Genomic DNA, 16968 nt, shown 5'->3' with positions numbered 1-16968 from the left:
GATGAAAATTAGGACTTGTAAAAGGGGAAACGAGTAGTGTTTAACAAACAGATGTTATGTCATTGCCAAAAGTTCTAAACACGTTAACCCCATCACTGCTGGAAAAACAGCACCCACAGCTGTGTGATGATCCAGTGATCTTACTGTGGTCATGATATTGATGTTTAAATGTTCCGTGTAATTCTGCTACATGGATGTCGACTGAGGTAGTCCATCCCATCTGCTCATTATAGTCATTTTGTGTTGCCTCACTGATATCTACTGTATGTTGTGTTAAAAACATTACCTTCAAAGTTATTGTAGAAGACACATGACCTGGTGGACACTTTTGATCTGCACATATGGATCTGAAAAACAGGCAATTGCATGACATCGACAACACATCAGACCGGCACATATGGGTACTTTGCAAAAAGTCAAGGCTGCGGCCCTTTTTGGGGGATAGAAAAAACGAAGATCCCATAGATGTCAGTGCAATTTGACGTGTGTTTGGACTTTAATTTTGACAAGTTTGTATGCATTAATTTCTTGTTGAACAAAAGTTTGTTTTATACACATGTCCAATAATTATTTTACGTGGCCATGACAGCCTACTCTGGATGACGTATTGCCGGTCTGATGTATGAACTGGGAGAAAATTTGGAGGAGTTGGGGGGGGTGTCGGCATCTTTTAAGACAGTTAAGCTGACACCATTTTAAGACAGTTACAGCATGAACACACCAGTTGTTGAAGTTTGCTTACCTTGGCGTCGTGGCTCTCCTGACGCATCACTTCAGGGTTGATACACAGCTGCTCTCTTGATCCCAGCACACAAACCTTTGGCCTGAATGAGCGCGCAGAGAGAGAGAGAGAGAGAGAGAGAGAGAGAGAGAGAGAAAGAAAGAAAGAAAGAAAGAAAGAAAGAAAGAAAGAGAGAGAGAGAGAGAGAGGGAGACATTAGGGTTACATTGAGATATGGGTTTACCAGAAATGGCCTAAAACTCAGCTTATCTATGTTGTACATGAGGAAAAGGTACTGCATTGACAGAAGGCCTCTGATTATTTAGCTGCATCTGCAGAGACACTTTAAGCCTTTAAGTCAATGTCAAACATTTTGAAGGTGTTTAAAGATCATTAGATCATCCAAATAACAGCGGTATCGGCAGTTTTTCCCCTATAATATAATTGTACAGGTCTGGCAGGCCTGTACAGTTATCTGTTTCTAATGCCAAAAATAACACCAAATATCCACTCCACTGTTTCCCCTATATTCATTCTGCAGCGTCCGCCGTGAGTCCATGAACGAGGCAACATTGTCGGTAGCCTACCGGTTACAGACAGGCTCGGTAGAGAACGATACCCTTACGTGCTGATGGATTCTGTGTTTTTGTGTTTTTAGCGGAGCTTGACCACAGAATATTGGGTTGAAAGATATCGGTGAAGCTGTTTGCCCTCATTGTTTTCCGTGAAGTTTGCTTAAAGTGATGTAATGTAGTCCGGTATGTTTTATGTGGAGTGAGCGTTGCACTGGACTCAGTTTAAAAAAACAGCCTTTTAAATGCTACATTGCTTGTTAGCAACCAGTCTTAGGGTAACTTAGAAGGCAGTTTTGACCTTGTGTGCTCCGTTTAATTTGGCATGCATTTAACACACCATTCATAATTTAGTTTTAATGAAAACTCATCTCCTGGCATTTGCTCCTGATGTTCTTCACCACTGGTTTGGAAGAAGGAAATAACAGGAGATACAAGCGAACAAGCTTAAAAGTGACAGATTTTCTTTTCAGATACTGTAAGTGCTGTGGATCTAATGTATGCCGATGCTGATAAATATTTGGAAAAGTAACTGATAAATATTTTTTTTAAACTTTAAAGTGTTAATTTGAGAACAGAATTTGGTGTGGTTAATTGTGTTAAAGCTGATTAACATCCAGATTTTCAGTGTTTAAATGTCTCATACTGGTCTAAAATGTTGTTTCTAAAGTTATCTGAGCCGACCCTGACAATAGTAAGATAGATTCCATGAGAAACCACCATGCACATCAACATTCATCATGCGTGATCAAAGTACATTTTCTAACATCTTGTACTGTTTAGAAATGACAGAGTTTACCTGTATGACGTGTTCTTTAACTCACTGATAACCTGTGCCAGCTGAGTGTGTGTCCTGGATGCGTATATGATCTTGGGAACATCGGTGTAGTAGGCTGAGAAACAATAACAATACACAATAATTACATTATATTTCATATTATTATATTTCAGAGTTACATGAGTACCATAGAGATGTAGTGGTCGGTCAGCTCACAGAATCAGAATAGAAGTAGAACGGACTCTGAAGTGTTTGCCGTGGTATTTTGACTAGGTCAAAAGAAAATTATGATTGTTGTTAGTTGTTATGGTGACAACGCACGTCAGTGGGGCCGTAAAGTATGGCACACATTTTTACTCTGAGCGGAGGTAGTCACAGAGCTGAATGAACGTCTGTTAAGGCCAAATCCTACTTTCTTTCTTACTTACTTGTAAAAAGGGACAGCCGGCATGGCAGGACTCCACGCTCACACACACAAGAAGGCGATGCTGTCGTTTTATACGTCACACTGGCATTAGTGAGTCTATCACCTGCTGTAACTCGGTCTATAGTAGGGTCGACTCTCAAGTCGATTAGTCGACTAATCGGTCGTTTTGGTCGTAGCTGACTAAGATTTCTTTTGTCGTTTTTTATGCCGAATGACTTATTTCCCAGAATCTTATGAGCACATCTCTGGTAAACACAAGATATAAAGTGGTGCTTTTTTGTGATTCTTCATGGACAACCCTAGTTTATATGCAAGTTTGCCTGCGACAACGGTTGCAATGGCAACGGTACACATAAAATTGTCCGCAGCTCTGACCATCCTGCTACGTTGATTTGAATGGAAATGTCCATTCTATTTCTGTGGGTCGGCTGTTGTTTCTCTATAATGGAAGTATAGATGGAGTATAATGGAATGACCGACTGTGTCCCTCTGATGTAGTGCAGCGTTAAAGCACCCAGGAATGACAGACATAACTGTTTATTATGGCTTTACTCAGACCTGGCAGGATAAAGCATTTACAGATAGACTGTTTAAAATGCCTGGTTATAACTGGCACCTGCTGCACAGAGGGAGCGGTGACACTACTGAAGAACAGCAGTGAGTTGTATCACTGATGGATTTAAAAACCCCTTTTTGCCATTGAAGCCTTAAGAATGACCATCATGAGTGTGAGGTAAACTTGCCCCACTTCTCACAGTGATTCATTTCATCATTTATTAGCAAATTCTTCAGCGTATTTTATAATGTTCGACAGTGCCACGAGCATAGAATGACAACATGTTCAGTTGGGACTTCTGTCCTATTTGCTCACATGCTGTCTGTCAAGTGTTTTGCTGGGTATTCATAATTTCATCCGTGCAGTTCACACGAATGAAACTGAAAATGTAGAGAGGGAGTGCAGTTTTTTATTTTTTAAAACCTCTTTTCCCCACATGATGTGATGATGTGATATGATATGAACATACTTGGCGTGTCCCCGTCTGTAGCAGCCGTCCCCCAAGATGACAGGGGTGTGTTTGGGAACATCTCCTCCCCGCCTAGCCTCTCTGTTATTTTGCGGGCAGAGATCGTGTCCTTGAAGTTCTCTCTCCAGGCCAGGGTGGCACACAGAAGGCACAGAGTTTTACCGGTGCCTGTGGGACTCTCCAGAACCCCATTCACCTTCTGAAACAAACAGGCAGACATGTACACTTATGGGCTGTGTGCATTGGCAAGAATCTGGCGATACGATACGTTATCATGATACAGGGGGTTACGATTCAATATATTCTGATACTGTAAGCAATGCAATATATTGCTAACAAATAATAAAAAAAAACACCACAATATCCATAAAATCTGTGTAAAAAAGTTTACTTGTTTTATGTAAATGTATGCATTTATCACAGTCCCTGTAACATCAACATCATAGCACTACTTTGAAAGGGCACATATCTTTGCAAATGAAATAAAGTACTGACTGAGTCTGAGCCTCTATGTACACTGGTTTCATCTTTGGAGAGAACATCTGCCAAACTCTGTGATGTGTTCTTGCTTATCAGATGGATGTTTAAAGGTCCCATATCGTTCTCATTTTCAGGTTCATACTTGTATTTTGTGTTTCTACTAGAACATGTTTACATGCTGTAATGTTAAAAAAAAAACTTTATTTTCCCCATACTGTCAGCCTGAATATTCCTGTATTTACCCTCTGTCTGAAACGCTCCGTTTTAGTGCATTTTGACAGAATTGCAACAGAATTGCAACAGAATTGCGTTGCTAGGCAACAGCTTGGGTCCATGTGTACTTCCTGTCAGCTGATGTCATTCACATACACTGCAACCAGGAATAAACTGGGACACGTTTAGAATGTTTACGTTTAAAACTGTGTAAAGGGTCTAAATATTCTAAATATTGTATATTCGTGACATCACGAATGGGCAGAAATCCTGACGGCGTAAAGGGGGTACGTGATCAAGATGGCGGAGTAGTTCTCCCGCTGCCCAAACTCCCCAAACTTTTCTGCTATAAAACCTTTGATCAGACCTCGTTTTAGTCAGTCAAACTTGCAAACAAGCAGATTAATATCTGCCTGCCTCGCCTATTACAATGCCGACGCGACTCCGCAATTCCAAGCCCAAAGAGACAGCTGACAAACAACAAACAATGGATGACGATGAGACCGCCGCCGCAGGCCGGCTGACAGTGGCCTATCTGGAAGCTACTTTGGAAAAGTTCTTCAATCAGGCTGAGAAAAACTCCAAAGGAAGATTCGAACGTCTAGAAACTCAACTGGGAACCATACAAGAGACACTATCCAAACATGCTGAGGATATCAAGGCCCAGCGTACAATCACTGCAACGCTGCAGACACGGGTCAAGAACGCTGAAGACACCACATCGCAACACAGCCAAATACTGAACCAGCTTGAGAACAAATTCGTAGCTCTGGAGGACAGAAGCAGACGAGACAACCTGCGCCTCATCTTCCTGAAAGAGGGAGAGGAGAAGGGAAACGCACTGGCTTACCTGATGTCCAACATCCACAAGTGGTTCCCGCGGCTCACCGACAATCCACCGGAGCTAATGCGGGCTCATCGCATCGGACCGCCGCGTCACTCATCGGCTGCTCCAAGAGTCATGATAGTGAAATGTCTGCGCTTCACAGACAGAGATCGCATCCTGAATGAGTCGAGGAGAACACCTGTGGAAGTCGCCGGCCACACTGTTCGATTCGCACCGGACTACAGTGACTGCACTGCCAGGCGGAGACGTCCCTGCTATCCGCTCATGAACCGGGCTCGCGGTCTGGGCTACGAGGCTTTCCTGCTGTACCCCGCCGTCATCAAACTGGTCCACGGCGCTGAGCAACATCTTTTCAACGAACCGGCAGAGGCAGAGACGTTCCTCAATTCCCTCGAACCCACGAAGAATAGTTCGTAACCGGTAAGACTCAAAATCTGAGCGCTCCACATCAACTCTACGCCACCACTGTACCATGCTGGTTTGTTTACCTCCGCGTCAAGTGACGAGTGACGTTGCATGACGGAGATGACGTTGTATGACTCTCGAACTCATACTGCAAGACTTTCCTGCAAACACTTAAAACTCTGCCATCTCTGCTATTTGGTTAATTATTTTCTAATGGGGAAAATGATATCAATTTATGTTGGATGTTTGATATTCAGTATTTAGGTTTTTCTTGATTCATGCCAGACTTTATCTGAGTATAAATATTAATAGCAAAATATTTCTGTTTGAAGATGGGCAATTTTGTCCCTGTTTGTTTTTGTTAAGCTATATTCCACTCAGATAAGGGATCAGCTTAAGGGGAGGGGGTAAGGTGGGTTCTTTAGCCCCTATATTTCCAGACTGTCTTTTTCACAGTTACAATTATTTTTGGGGTGGGTGGGTAGGGGTTCTGTTTTTTGTAGGGACACTTCTCTTTTCTCAGAGGAGTACAGGGTTGGGAACAAGAGGAGACCGGGGGGCACGGTAGACGTGAATATGGGACTGGACCTGATGAAACAACCTTATTTATCTTTATTAAACAGCTGTATTTTCTTTATTGAGCATACTTTGGTAGCACTGCTGTTCTCTTTACATATTCATGACTAACATTACACTACTATCTTGGAATGGGCGAGGCTTAAATATCCCTCAAAAAAGAATAAGCATTATGGATTTATTAAAAAGGAATAAAATAGAGGTGGCCTTTTTACAAGAAACACACTTATTGGAAAAAGATGTTGCCAGAATGCAGAATAGATTCTACCATGTTATTGCATCTTCTTCAAACACAAAAAAGAATAGAGGTGTAATAATCCTCGCCAAACGCACCTTTCAATATACAGATCTGGGATCTGGGAGAGATACTGAAGGGAGAGTTGCTTATATAAAAACATTAATTAATGGGTTCAAAATAGCATTTATTTCTGTATATGCACCGAATGTATTTGATGCTGAGTTCTACAAATACTTAACTAATACAATACTCGAATTATCAGAATTTTCTCTAATAATAGGGGGTGACTTTAATGCAGTTTGGCTACACTCTTTGTACAGAACTGGGATTACTGAGTCAAGAGAACAACGTCTGGCATCTAGTGCATTAAGGAAATGGGCTATAGATTATTCGGTTGTAGATGCTTGGCGAATGTCACACCCCTCAGTGAGAGAATTTACCTGTTTTTCTTCACGACATCAATCCTTTTCCCGTATTGACTACATTTTTGTCTCTACACAGCTGTATGATAAGATTTCAGATCTTGAATTACTTCCCATGTCTCTCTCAGATCACAGAGCGGTGACAGGTAGAATAACCATTCTTTCTATCCCAAAACGTGCAGCACGTTGGCGTTTTAACTCCACTCTACTGCAGAATGAAATCTTCCAAAATGAAATGAAAGAACATTTAGATGAATTTATTGCAATTAATAAACCGTCAGTGAATGATCCTGGTATTCTGTGGGAGGCATTGAAGGGATGCATCAGGGATAAAACAATTGGGTTTGCTTCCAATCTAAACAAATCTAGACTGCAGCATATTCAGAAATTAGAAAAAGACATCTCTGAAGTAGAAAATATGATGACCTTGAATGTTACACCAGAGTTGGTACGTAAGAGGGAGCTACTCCGTAAAGACCTCAATCATTTACTTACACATAGAGCAGACTTCCTCATGCATAGAACAAGACAAAATTATTATTTAAACGGTGCACAACCAAGTCACTTACTGGCACTAAAACTTAAAACCAGCGAAAGACTAGCAAATATAACTTCTATTAAATCCGCCACTGGTAAATTGTGTACAGACCCAATAGAAATCAATGATAGCTTTAAGGCCTTCTACTCATCTCTATATACATCAGAGATAAATTACGACAGTCGATCCTGCGCTAGCTTTTTAAACCCACTGCAGCTTCCGCAGTTTTCTCAGGAGGATCGTGTTGTTCTTGATGCCCCTTTATCTTTACCTGAACTCCATAAAGCTCTCCTGTCAATGAACAAAGGCAAGTCACCAGGCTTAGACGGGTTACCTCCAGAATTCTATTTAGCCTTCTGGCCCCAAGTAGGACCTCTCTTATGGGATATGATTCTTTCTGCAATTTCTAAGGGTTCATTTTGCAAAAATAATAACATAGCCATTATCTCTTTACTTTTAAAAAAAAGGCAAGGATCCACAGGATTGCTCAAATTATCGACCACTATCACTACTGAATACTGATATCAAGCTATATGCCAAAGCACTAGCCTCTCGATTGGAACCGCATATGAATTATCTCATTCATGAGGATCAGACAGGCTTTATCAAAAACCGCCTTGCCTCAGACAATCTACGCCGTCTTCTTCATATCATTGAGTTTTCTAATAACACTGACTGTTCAACAGCTATCCTTTCTCTCGATGCGGAGAAGGCTTTTGATCGCCTTGAGTGGCATTTTCTATGGTCAGTGCTACGCCGCATGGGCTTTGATAACCATTTTATTACTATGATTCAAGTTCTTTACTCAAATCCCACTGCTATGGTATTGACGGGGAACATCTTTTCTAAACAATTCCTTGTATCTCGTAGCTCCCGCCAGGGCTGCCCTCTTTCTCCTTTGTTATTTGCCCTCTCTCTGGAACCTGTGGCCCAGGCTGTCCGACAATCAGTTAGCCATGAACCTATCAATATGCATAAAACCAAGCACTTTATTTCCCTATATGCCGATGATATATTACTATTTATTCAGGATGTCTCTCGGTCTCTTACCCATCTGCTAAATATATTCAATAGTTTTAGCCAGATCTCGGGATATAAAGTTAACTGGGCTAAATCTGCTTTACTCCCACTCAATGCTTCAGCAAGACAGTTGACCTCTATATCCAATATTCCGGTGGTTCAGAACATCAAATACTTAGGAGTGTCAATCTTCCCTTCAATTGCAAACATTATAAAAAACAACTACAACGTACTGGTGACAGAGATTGAAGCAGATTTACAAAGATGGAAAACCCTCCCATTATCATTCCATTCTCGCATCTCCACTATTAAAATGAATGTCCTCCCAAGAAGCAACTTTCTCAGTGGTTTACAACCACCTAAAGACCACTGGAAAAAAATTAATTCTTTAATGTTGAGGTTTATATGGGGGAATAAAAAGTCAAGACTGAAACTATTAACTCTCCAAAGGCCAAAAGATGAAGGGGGCCTCGGTGTACCTAACTTCCAGTGGTATCATTGGTCGTTCGTACTGCATCCTGTCTCCAAATGGTTAAATCCTGCTTCTCGGGTGTCTTGGAGGCCAATGGAAGAGAACATGGTGCACCCTCACAGGTTACAAGACCTGATATACTCCAACATTCCACTCAAACAATCAAAAGAGAAATTTGGCTCAATTATAACCGAAGTAATCTCTACCTGGCGTCTTGCCGAAAAGCACTGTAAAATTTTGTCTAACTGGTATCTTCACTCTCCCATTTTTAATAATGTTGACCTCCGTTTGGGTAGCCAACCAATTTCGTTTTCTCAATGGAGCAGTAAAGGGGTGTACACTTTTGGTGACATCTATGGTCCTCAGGGCCTACAAGCATTCCAAGACATCCAGAAACATTTTAATTTACCTGGTTCATCATTCTTTTTCTATCTTCAACTCCGCACAGCGATGCGCACTTATGGTGTGCCTTGGAACATATCTCTTCCCATACATGCATTTCACACAGCTCTTACCAGCCCTAGTGGACTGGTCTCGAAAATATACTCTATCTTACATAAGGCCTCCTGTAAGCCACTAACTATTGACAGACTGTGGAAGACAGACCTCTCTCCAAATAACTCCAACCTAAATTGGAAACTAATCTGGCAGAACATCCAACTATCTTCCAGGAACCCCAACCATCAAGTTATACATTTCAATTTCATACACAGAACATATTTCACCCCCCACATATTGCATAAATTTAAAGCTTTACCATCACCAAACTGCACCTTATGCAATCAAAATGCATTAGGTACTTTTTTCCATATGGTTTGGGGGTGTCCAAGGGTTGCAGAGTTCTGGAAAAAGGTTGCAGAGATGCTATCAAACATATTGTCAAATACAATTCCTTATTCACCTGAAGTCCTGTTACTTAATGACAGCTCCAACCTGGAACTCTGTGTTAAGCAGAGACGTCTCTGGTTAGCTGGCCTTACAGCTGCAAAACGACTAATAGCTTGCAGATGGAAAGCTCCACATTCTGTCAATATACAAAGATGGCTTCTTGACTTCTTAGATATAGCAGGTATGGAACACTGGGCTGCAAACATGCATTTGGCAAAAAGGGAAAATATATCACATTGGAAACAAGCAATCACTACAATTAAATCCTTCATATAATTGTTCTCCGTGTCCCAAAGGTCTAGGGTGGGTGGGATGGGAGGGAACCAAAAGGGAGGGATTCGGGGGTGGAGGGAGGGGGGCGCAGAAGTTTTTATTTAAATGACTTTTTGTTGTTGTTTGTTGTTATTTTCCTTCTTCCTGTTTGTTTGTTTTTTTTGTTTTTCATTTTCTTTTTTCTGTAGCTGCTTGCCAATTCTGTATTGATTAGTACATGGACATTTTTGATTATATATATATATTGTTTTACTTTATTGGTGATCTATCAATTTGTAACCCCACCCTATATAATTTTGCTTAAATACCAATAAAAAATTGATCACAAAAAAAGAAATCCTGACGGCTTGTTTCAAATGCAGAGTTTCTGAATATGGGCTGTGTGTATTTCCCTATGGATTGAGTGTTTCTATACTTTCACAGTATTTATATAGGACCTAAGCCTGCTTTATAATAAACAAAACATGAAAATCTCACTTTTTTATAATATGGGACCTTTAACTCCTGACAGAAAAAGGAAGATGTTTCACAAATCAAATTCTTTATCATTCTGCCACTTTTGGCGACCTGTTGATCCACCAAGCTGCTGTTATTGATATAAAATGTCAAACTTTGCATTTGGGTCATGCAGATCTTGTTGTGCTCTGCAGTGTTTGAGTGTGATATTATTATGGGAGTAAACACTTTTTAAAAAAGTAATCCAGAGTTGATGGAAAAGGCAGCACCATCATACGTCTATCACAATGTACAAGATGATGTAACTCTCTGTCCATACAGAGTAACTGTAACGTTAACGTTACACCAATTTCAGTGAATGATTTCCACCTGAGAAACGTTACAAAAACGGGTATAATAACCCATGACAGTACTCATTACATTACCTTCTGCAGACACTCAATCACTTTGCTCATGTAGTCCTTCTGACAGTCATATGGAGGGAAAGGGAACTTCACAGTGACTCCGTCCAGAGTTAGTGACGTCATCGTGAGTCTCTGAGCTTAAACCAGCAGCTGCAATAACTAACTAAAAGTTACGCACACACGTCAAAAGGCTTCGTAGCTCCAGCTTAATTGTCACACACTTAAGTGGTGAAGTTACCAGTTAATACTGAATGCTTTAGCCGCAGTGCTAAGTTGTCAACGTTACCGCAGACCTGCAGACCTGCACCACTCACTGAACACTGGACATGAGTCTGATCAGCCTGCTAAACTTGCCGCCAGCTTTCCGCTTTCAGTCCAGTGCGCATGCGCACTGTAACTACGTACCTCTGCTGCGTTCAAGTACTCACAGAATAATGGACATTTGTGTGTCTCCTCTAGCCTAATTCAGCAGCAGCATTAACTAACATAGTGCTAAAAAATGATATTTGAATGATATTTAATTTTGGGTATAAGAATAATGTATGCATGGTCGGATGCTGTGTATTGTATATATGTATATATGTCTATATAGATAGATAGATAGATAGTAACTTTATTGATCCCGAGGGAAATTCAAGTTTCCAGCATCCCAGTTCCATAGTGCAAAACATGTTAGTAAAAAGGCAGTAAAAAAAGTTAGTAATGCAAAGTACACAAAAATATACCAGATATAAAAAATACAAGGAGATGAAGAAAACTGTTAAAACTGAATATAGTGCAGGGTAACAGCTGTGATACACGACTATTAAAAAGTGCAGAAGAGACTTTTAAATATGAGTATAGTGCAGGGTAACTCCAGTAACTTAGTCTAAAAGCTTAATCTAATATGTATTATGTACAGTATATGTGGTATGCAATGTGCGCATGTAGTGCAATGTGCGATGTATATATGTATATGTATATATATGTATATGTGTATGTATGTGTGTGTGTATGTATGTATATATTGCGGGTTGTATTGCATGTGCATATTGTATATTATAAATTGTATATTATAAATAATAATTTGCGCATATAAGAAAAGATAACAAATGGTCAATATGATTAAGTTAAATATGTAAGTAATGAATTGGTATTCTGGATTGATAACAAATTTATATTTTGATAAGGAGAATTATATCAGTAATTACTTAATATTTCTGTATGACACAGATTAAAGGTAATAATTATAGTAAGAATCATTATAAATAATAATTATAGTTAAACAAATTTAGGAAGATTTAATTAGAGTATATGTATGGCTCAATAAGGAAGCTGGTTAATAATTAATAATTGATTTATGGAGAAAGGGTGGGATTAAATAACTTTATACTTCTTCTCGCTCCTTTTCGAATATGTAGATCAAAGCATCAATTGTTGACAATTTATTTTTCTTATGCTTTTCATTGTATGTAAATACTACTTGTTTCTGACTGTCCACTTGTTGGTATGATCATTCTTTTTCTTTTTTTTTGTATACTGACTGCTTTAGCCGCAGTGCTGAGTTGTTAAACTGCAAATACTCACAGAATAATGGACATTATATGAGTGTTTACACCAGCGTTAGGTCTCTCTTACAGGAAACATGCAGATAACTATTGGCTGAAGTGATTTGTAAGATAAAAGGTATTGCCATTTATAACACATCCGATGCCCATTGTCATATAAAAAAATAAATACTTGTGCAATTAGCCTACCTATTTTTGTTTTATCGGTAATTAAATTAGGTAAATTTGTAAAAAATTGTTTAACTTTCAACAACATCCACAGTGCTTCAATGTGGCATGGATGGATGGATGAATAAACTGAAAAAAGGACAACTAACATGGGGCACTTACAAACACTTCTTGACTTTAGGTTCCCACAGAGTATCTAAACAGAAACACACTTGAGAGGCAAAATGCATCTTCTGAGGGCTCTGATTGCCTGTGACATAAAGGGGTGACATGATATAAATATAGATATGTATACTGTATTTCTTTCATGGTATAGGTTATTCATTTGATGTCCACTTTTCTAATCAGGTAGTGTCGTTGCAGGAAAAGCTTCTGCCGTTCTACTTCACCTTCTGTTTTATTGTGCTGGAGACCCGGTTAATCTTGTGACTGCCATTGTAATCATTACAGGGTTTCTTAATGGCCAATTATAATGTATTGCTTAACTAATGCATTTTATAAAGTTATTGACCGGATGACTTAAAAGAAGACTTTCTTCAAAAGATGTTTGTGTTCAAATTTGACTTGGAAATGTGACAAAACAAAAGTGAAAACATTAAGTTAATGTTTTTTAACCTCACCTTCATGTGGGCTGGAGTAGATGTGTATCATTTTCATTAAAGTGTTAAACAATTAGTGGGTTCAAGAAGAATTTTGAGTGTCCGTTATTTGTAGGGCTGGTATCAACCTCAATTCTGTTTGGGTACTGACCACAATGTGCCTGTAGCACTGATCATTGAAAGTTAAATAAAAGGTTCCAATCACTTCAGATTTACCTTTAATTCATGATTCAGAAACATTCAGAATGCTGTCTCAAGAAGTCATTGTCCACACATAATAATTACACAATTCAACAAGTACATCATTTATTCTGTCATAGTGAAATACAATAATCGTGAAATACAGTAGGTGGATGTTGGACATCCTACTCCTCTCCAGCTGTGGACAGAACAATCTTGTTTGGGTCGTAGTAGTTCTCGTCTATGACGGGAAGACCCTCCTTCTCTTTCAGCTGGATCACACGCTCCGCTTCCCTTCTGGCCCACTGCCTCATGCTGGAATGAACACACAGCCACACACACAGGGACGATAAAGACAGAGAAAGAATAAGGAAGTGCGAAAGACAGAAAGAAGAGAAACTTTTGATACTCAACATTAATAATAATAATAAACCCCAGCTTGACTGGCGGGTGGGTGGCCACTTGGGGCTTAAGACCACCACAAAAAGCTGAAAAGCATGAATAAATAGGCAACAATCAAAGTAAAAAAACATCTTTGATATAAAAAATGTCACACTGAAAAGCACAGTTAAACAGAACCGTCTCCGTGGCATGAGACACATCATTCCATATTTGAAAGATAAAATGATAGCAGATATGAAAAGATGAGGAGCTGAGAACTCACCCGTGGTCTGGTAAATAGTGGATAAATGTTCCTCCAATAACAAGAGCCATTGAGATGCCAAAGAAGAAGCCCAACCTCATGTTCCACTCATCCACCACAGGGTCACTGGAGAAGCCATGGTAATCTGGATTCTGACAATTACATAAGAGAGGCATCAGATACAGTATAGACTTTCATAATAAATTATTGCACAAGCATTCAATTCTTTTACTCTGATGCACCAAAAAAAAAAAAAAATTAGCCACTTGTTCTTAGAAGAGCCATAATTGATTGAACAAAGTTCATGTGAGTGTTATTAAAGTGGGACAGGTGATTTTAGGTTAAACATGGCTGTATCCAACAGCTAGTTATTTCCTGACAAAAACTGCATTAAAGCGACAAAGGAATATTCCAAACAAGTTTATTGACGATTACTATTTAGAGTAGGAGACAAGAACATTTCCAAGGTGCTTGTTTTTATGTGTGTATATAATTTATGTCATTTTTGTATTTATTTTCTCTTTATTTTCATATTGTATGACAGTGTGGGCTCAAGCTTCACCATATCCAATGAAACATCTTACATCCTTATACCATCAGGCAGTGAAAATAATGAACAAAAAGCCTGTCTGGCAGAATCATTGTCACACGTAGACACAATCTACTTAGTTTTGAGAGTGTTACTCATTTGTGTTTTCTTAAATTAGATTTTAAATGTGTTAACAATTTAGCCCCAGAGCCTTTTTCCAGATATATCCAAAGACAAGACAGTAATAGAGTAACTCGGAGCATGGTGAATGGCAACTGTAAAACACCACATCGTAGAACTACATTTGGACAATCAAGCTTTCTCCATAAAGGGCTGCCAACTGTAGAACACATTACCAACTGAAATCTAATTAATTCCAGATATAAAGTCCTTTACAACAAAGGTTAAGTGCTGGCTAAAAGCAAACCAGAGCTGAATCCATTTTTAGCAAATTGTACTGTAAATTACCAAGGTGCATTGGTGTTTGTGTTAGTGTATTGTGGTAGGCTATGTAAGATTGTATTGTATGATTTGTATTTTATTGTATTTCCATTAGAGAAAGCTGTGTATTTTAATTACACTGTACATGTAAAAGCCCAACTAGGTCAAAAGAGTTGAAAATTAGCTATAAACTCTCTGTGCAGCACATCAGTTTCATGTCCTGTCTTGGAACTATGTTAAATTGCATCGTCCCTATCAAATAAAAGTAAAAATAAAATTTGATTGTGATCTTGCTCAACTTGAGGCAGAACAATTTGTGATTTTTGATGTACATGTTTATAGATGGCATTTACATTTACCAAACTAGTATAGCCTTGCATGTTCAGTGGGTGCTAGGGTCTGTCATCATGGCACTATGGGCTGGCTGTGTTCTGCTGCCAACATTACCCTAACTAAATATTGACAGGAAAAGATTAAATTGTAGAGAGTGATTTTACGCTTGAACTTATTTCAATGTGTGTACTTGATTTAGTACATTACATATACATATTTACATATTTAGAACATATTTACATATTTAGAACATATTTACATATTTAGAACATGTTAAAAGGAAATTATCATCACATTTAATTAATGATGTCTAATTATCTTTTGATATGTTAAGATATATTTTCTTTTCTTCTGTACTGTTTTTTGTATGTATTTCATTGTTTTTATTGGATTGTTTTCCACTGTTTGGTTAGGTTTTTCTGCACATTTTGTGTACTTCTTGTTGTTGTTTAACTTTCGTTGTATTTTTAAAATTATGTTAGTTTAGATCCTTCTTCCTTTTTTGTTATTGTTTTTTTTCTCTCCTGGGGTTGGGAGTGAGGTCCTTTGTACAAGTCTTAGTGGCATTAGTGACACATAGTGACACATTTCTTGTTTTTTTTCATTGACTGGATTTTGTGCAGTTTTATATATGTGCAAATTAAAAAAATAGTATTGTCACTGCCATCAGAAGCACGTCCCAGGTTCAAACTGGGCTCAGCTTGTTTGGACTCAGTACCTGGACATGTAACGTTAAAGACAGCGTGATTTAATCTAAATCCATTAGTTCATATTTGACATAGCTTTCCAATTCTTATACTGATCAGTGTCATAAAGCCCAGAGAGAGACAACCACTGTGCTGGTCGTAAACCAGCCAGAACCACTGAGGCTGAAGGTGTCAGTAGCCACAGTGTGCAGCTCTAGCTGGCTGATGTTAACACATGATCCAGCTCACTGCGGGTCCAACATAACGCATCTTATAGTAACAGCTTATTGTGATGTCAGTCTGGTAAACACTGTCTGCATGTCTGTGTCTGTGACATTAATCTCTCATCTAACGTTAGTGAACCTTCACTAAGACTGAGTGACTGTGTATCATGAAGGACTCACCTTGACGTACGGGCTGACCTCTCCGTGTCCGGCCGGCTCCAAGGCTCCGTGCAGCTCCGTCACAGCGGGAGCACCGGCGGCACCGCTCGGCTTCGACTGGGAGACGAACCGGGCCGGAGGTTTAGAGAGTAACCGGGGCAAAGCGGGCCCGAACCGCGACAGTCGGGTCAGCATTTCACCTGTTTGTGAATGATATCCTTGACCCGGAACCGGAAACAGAAGCTTCTTCTTCGTCTTCTTTGGTGTTTATTTATTGGCGGTTGGCAAACCAGCTTAAAGGCGCATTACCGCCACCTGCTGGACTGGAGTGTGGAGCAGTAGAGTGGCAGGAAATAAATAAACAAATAAATAAATTAATACATAAATAAATACATAAATAAATAAATAAATAAATAAATCGAACTAAAAGTAAATTAATATTAATAATATTAATAATAATAATAATTACATTTTCTCCATTATTCCTGTTGCCCTTAAAGGGACTGTTTGTAAGAATCAGAAATGCTCGTTAACAGCGACACCTGTGGCTGTTATGTCAACGAAAGTCAGCGTCGGGCTCGCGCTTGCTCGCTCTAAATAGACATGAGCGAGCATCGCTCATAACAGTGAGCGTCATACACGTCAACTAAAACCACAATATCACTCTATATTTCACCTGCTTGGCAGTAATGTTAGCTGACCAG

General features: G+C 39.2%; 2 protein-coding genes across 5 annotated transcripts in view; both read right to left on the bottom strand.

Moving 5' to 3' along the window:
* rtel1 (regulator of telomere elongation helicase 1) overlaps nucleotides 1-11140 on the bottom strand; it is a 31968-nt gene extending 20828 nt beyond the window's left edge. For all 4 annotated transcript variants that reach the window (XM_074643061.1, XM_074643063.1, XM_074643064.1 and 1 more), the window contains exons 1-5: nucleotides 10777-11140; nucleotides 3524-3722; nucleotides 2093-2186; nucleotides 743-824; nucleotides 287-347 (exon numbers count right to left, since the gene is read on the bottom strand). In XM_074643061.1, the coding sequence (XP_074499162.1) occupies nucleotides 287-347; nucleotides 743-824; nucleotides 2093-2186; nucleotides 3524-3722; nucleotides 10777-10878 (538 nt within the window). In that variant the 5' untranslated portion in view covers nucleotides 10879-11140. The remainder of the gene's footprint in view (nucleotides 1-286; nucleotides 348-742; nucleotides 825-2092; nucleotides 2187-3523; nucleotides 3723-10776) is intronic.
* Nucleotides 11141-13350: 2210 nt separating this feature from the next.
* Nucleotides 13351-16512, bottom strand: ndufb11 (NADH:ubiquinone oxidoreductase subunit B11). Its single transcript, XM_074643060.1, has 3 exons — nucleotides 16286-16512; nucleotides 13914-14044; nucleotides 13351-13564 (listed from the first exon to the last, which is right to left on the bottom strand). Exons 1-3 carry the CDS (start codon nucleotides 16457-16459, stop codon nucleotides 13435-13437), a joined length of 435 nt encoding a protein of 144 aa, XP_074499161.1. The 5' UTR covers nucleotides 16460-16512; the 3' UTR covers nucleotides 13351-13434.
* Nucleotides 16513-16968: the final 456 nt, after the last annotated feature.

This window comes from Sebastes fasciatus, chromosome 8 (assembly GCF_043250625.1).
Source record: "Sebastes fasciatus isolate fSebFas1 chromosome 8, fSebFas1.pri, whole genome shotgun sequence".
Taxonomy (NCBI): Eukaryota; Metazoa; Chordata; class Actinopteri; order Perciformes; family Sebastidae; genus Sebastes; species Sebastes fasciatus.
This window is presented reverse-complemented; position numbering and strand designations above follow the sequence as displayed.

Bases quoted from the DNA above. Each gene is read 5' to 3' on its own strand.
- ndufb11 (XM_074643060.1), bottom strand. From the start codon at position 16,459: ATGCTGACCCGACTGTCGCGGTTCGGGCCCGCTTTGCCCCGGTTACTC. The intron at 14,045-16,285 runs GTGAGTCCTTCA...TGTAATTGTCAG, and splicing joins AGGTCAGCCCGTACGTCAAG to AATCCAGATTACCATGGCTT. The intron at 13,565-13,913 runs GTGAGTTCTCAG...TGTTCATTCCAG, and splicing joins CACTATTTACCAGACCACGG to CATGAGGCAGTGGGCCAGAA.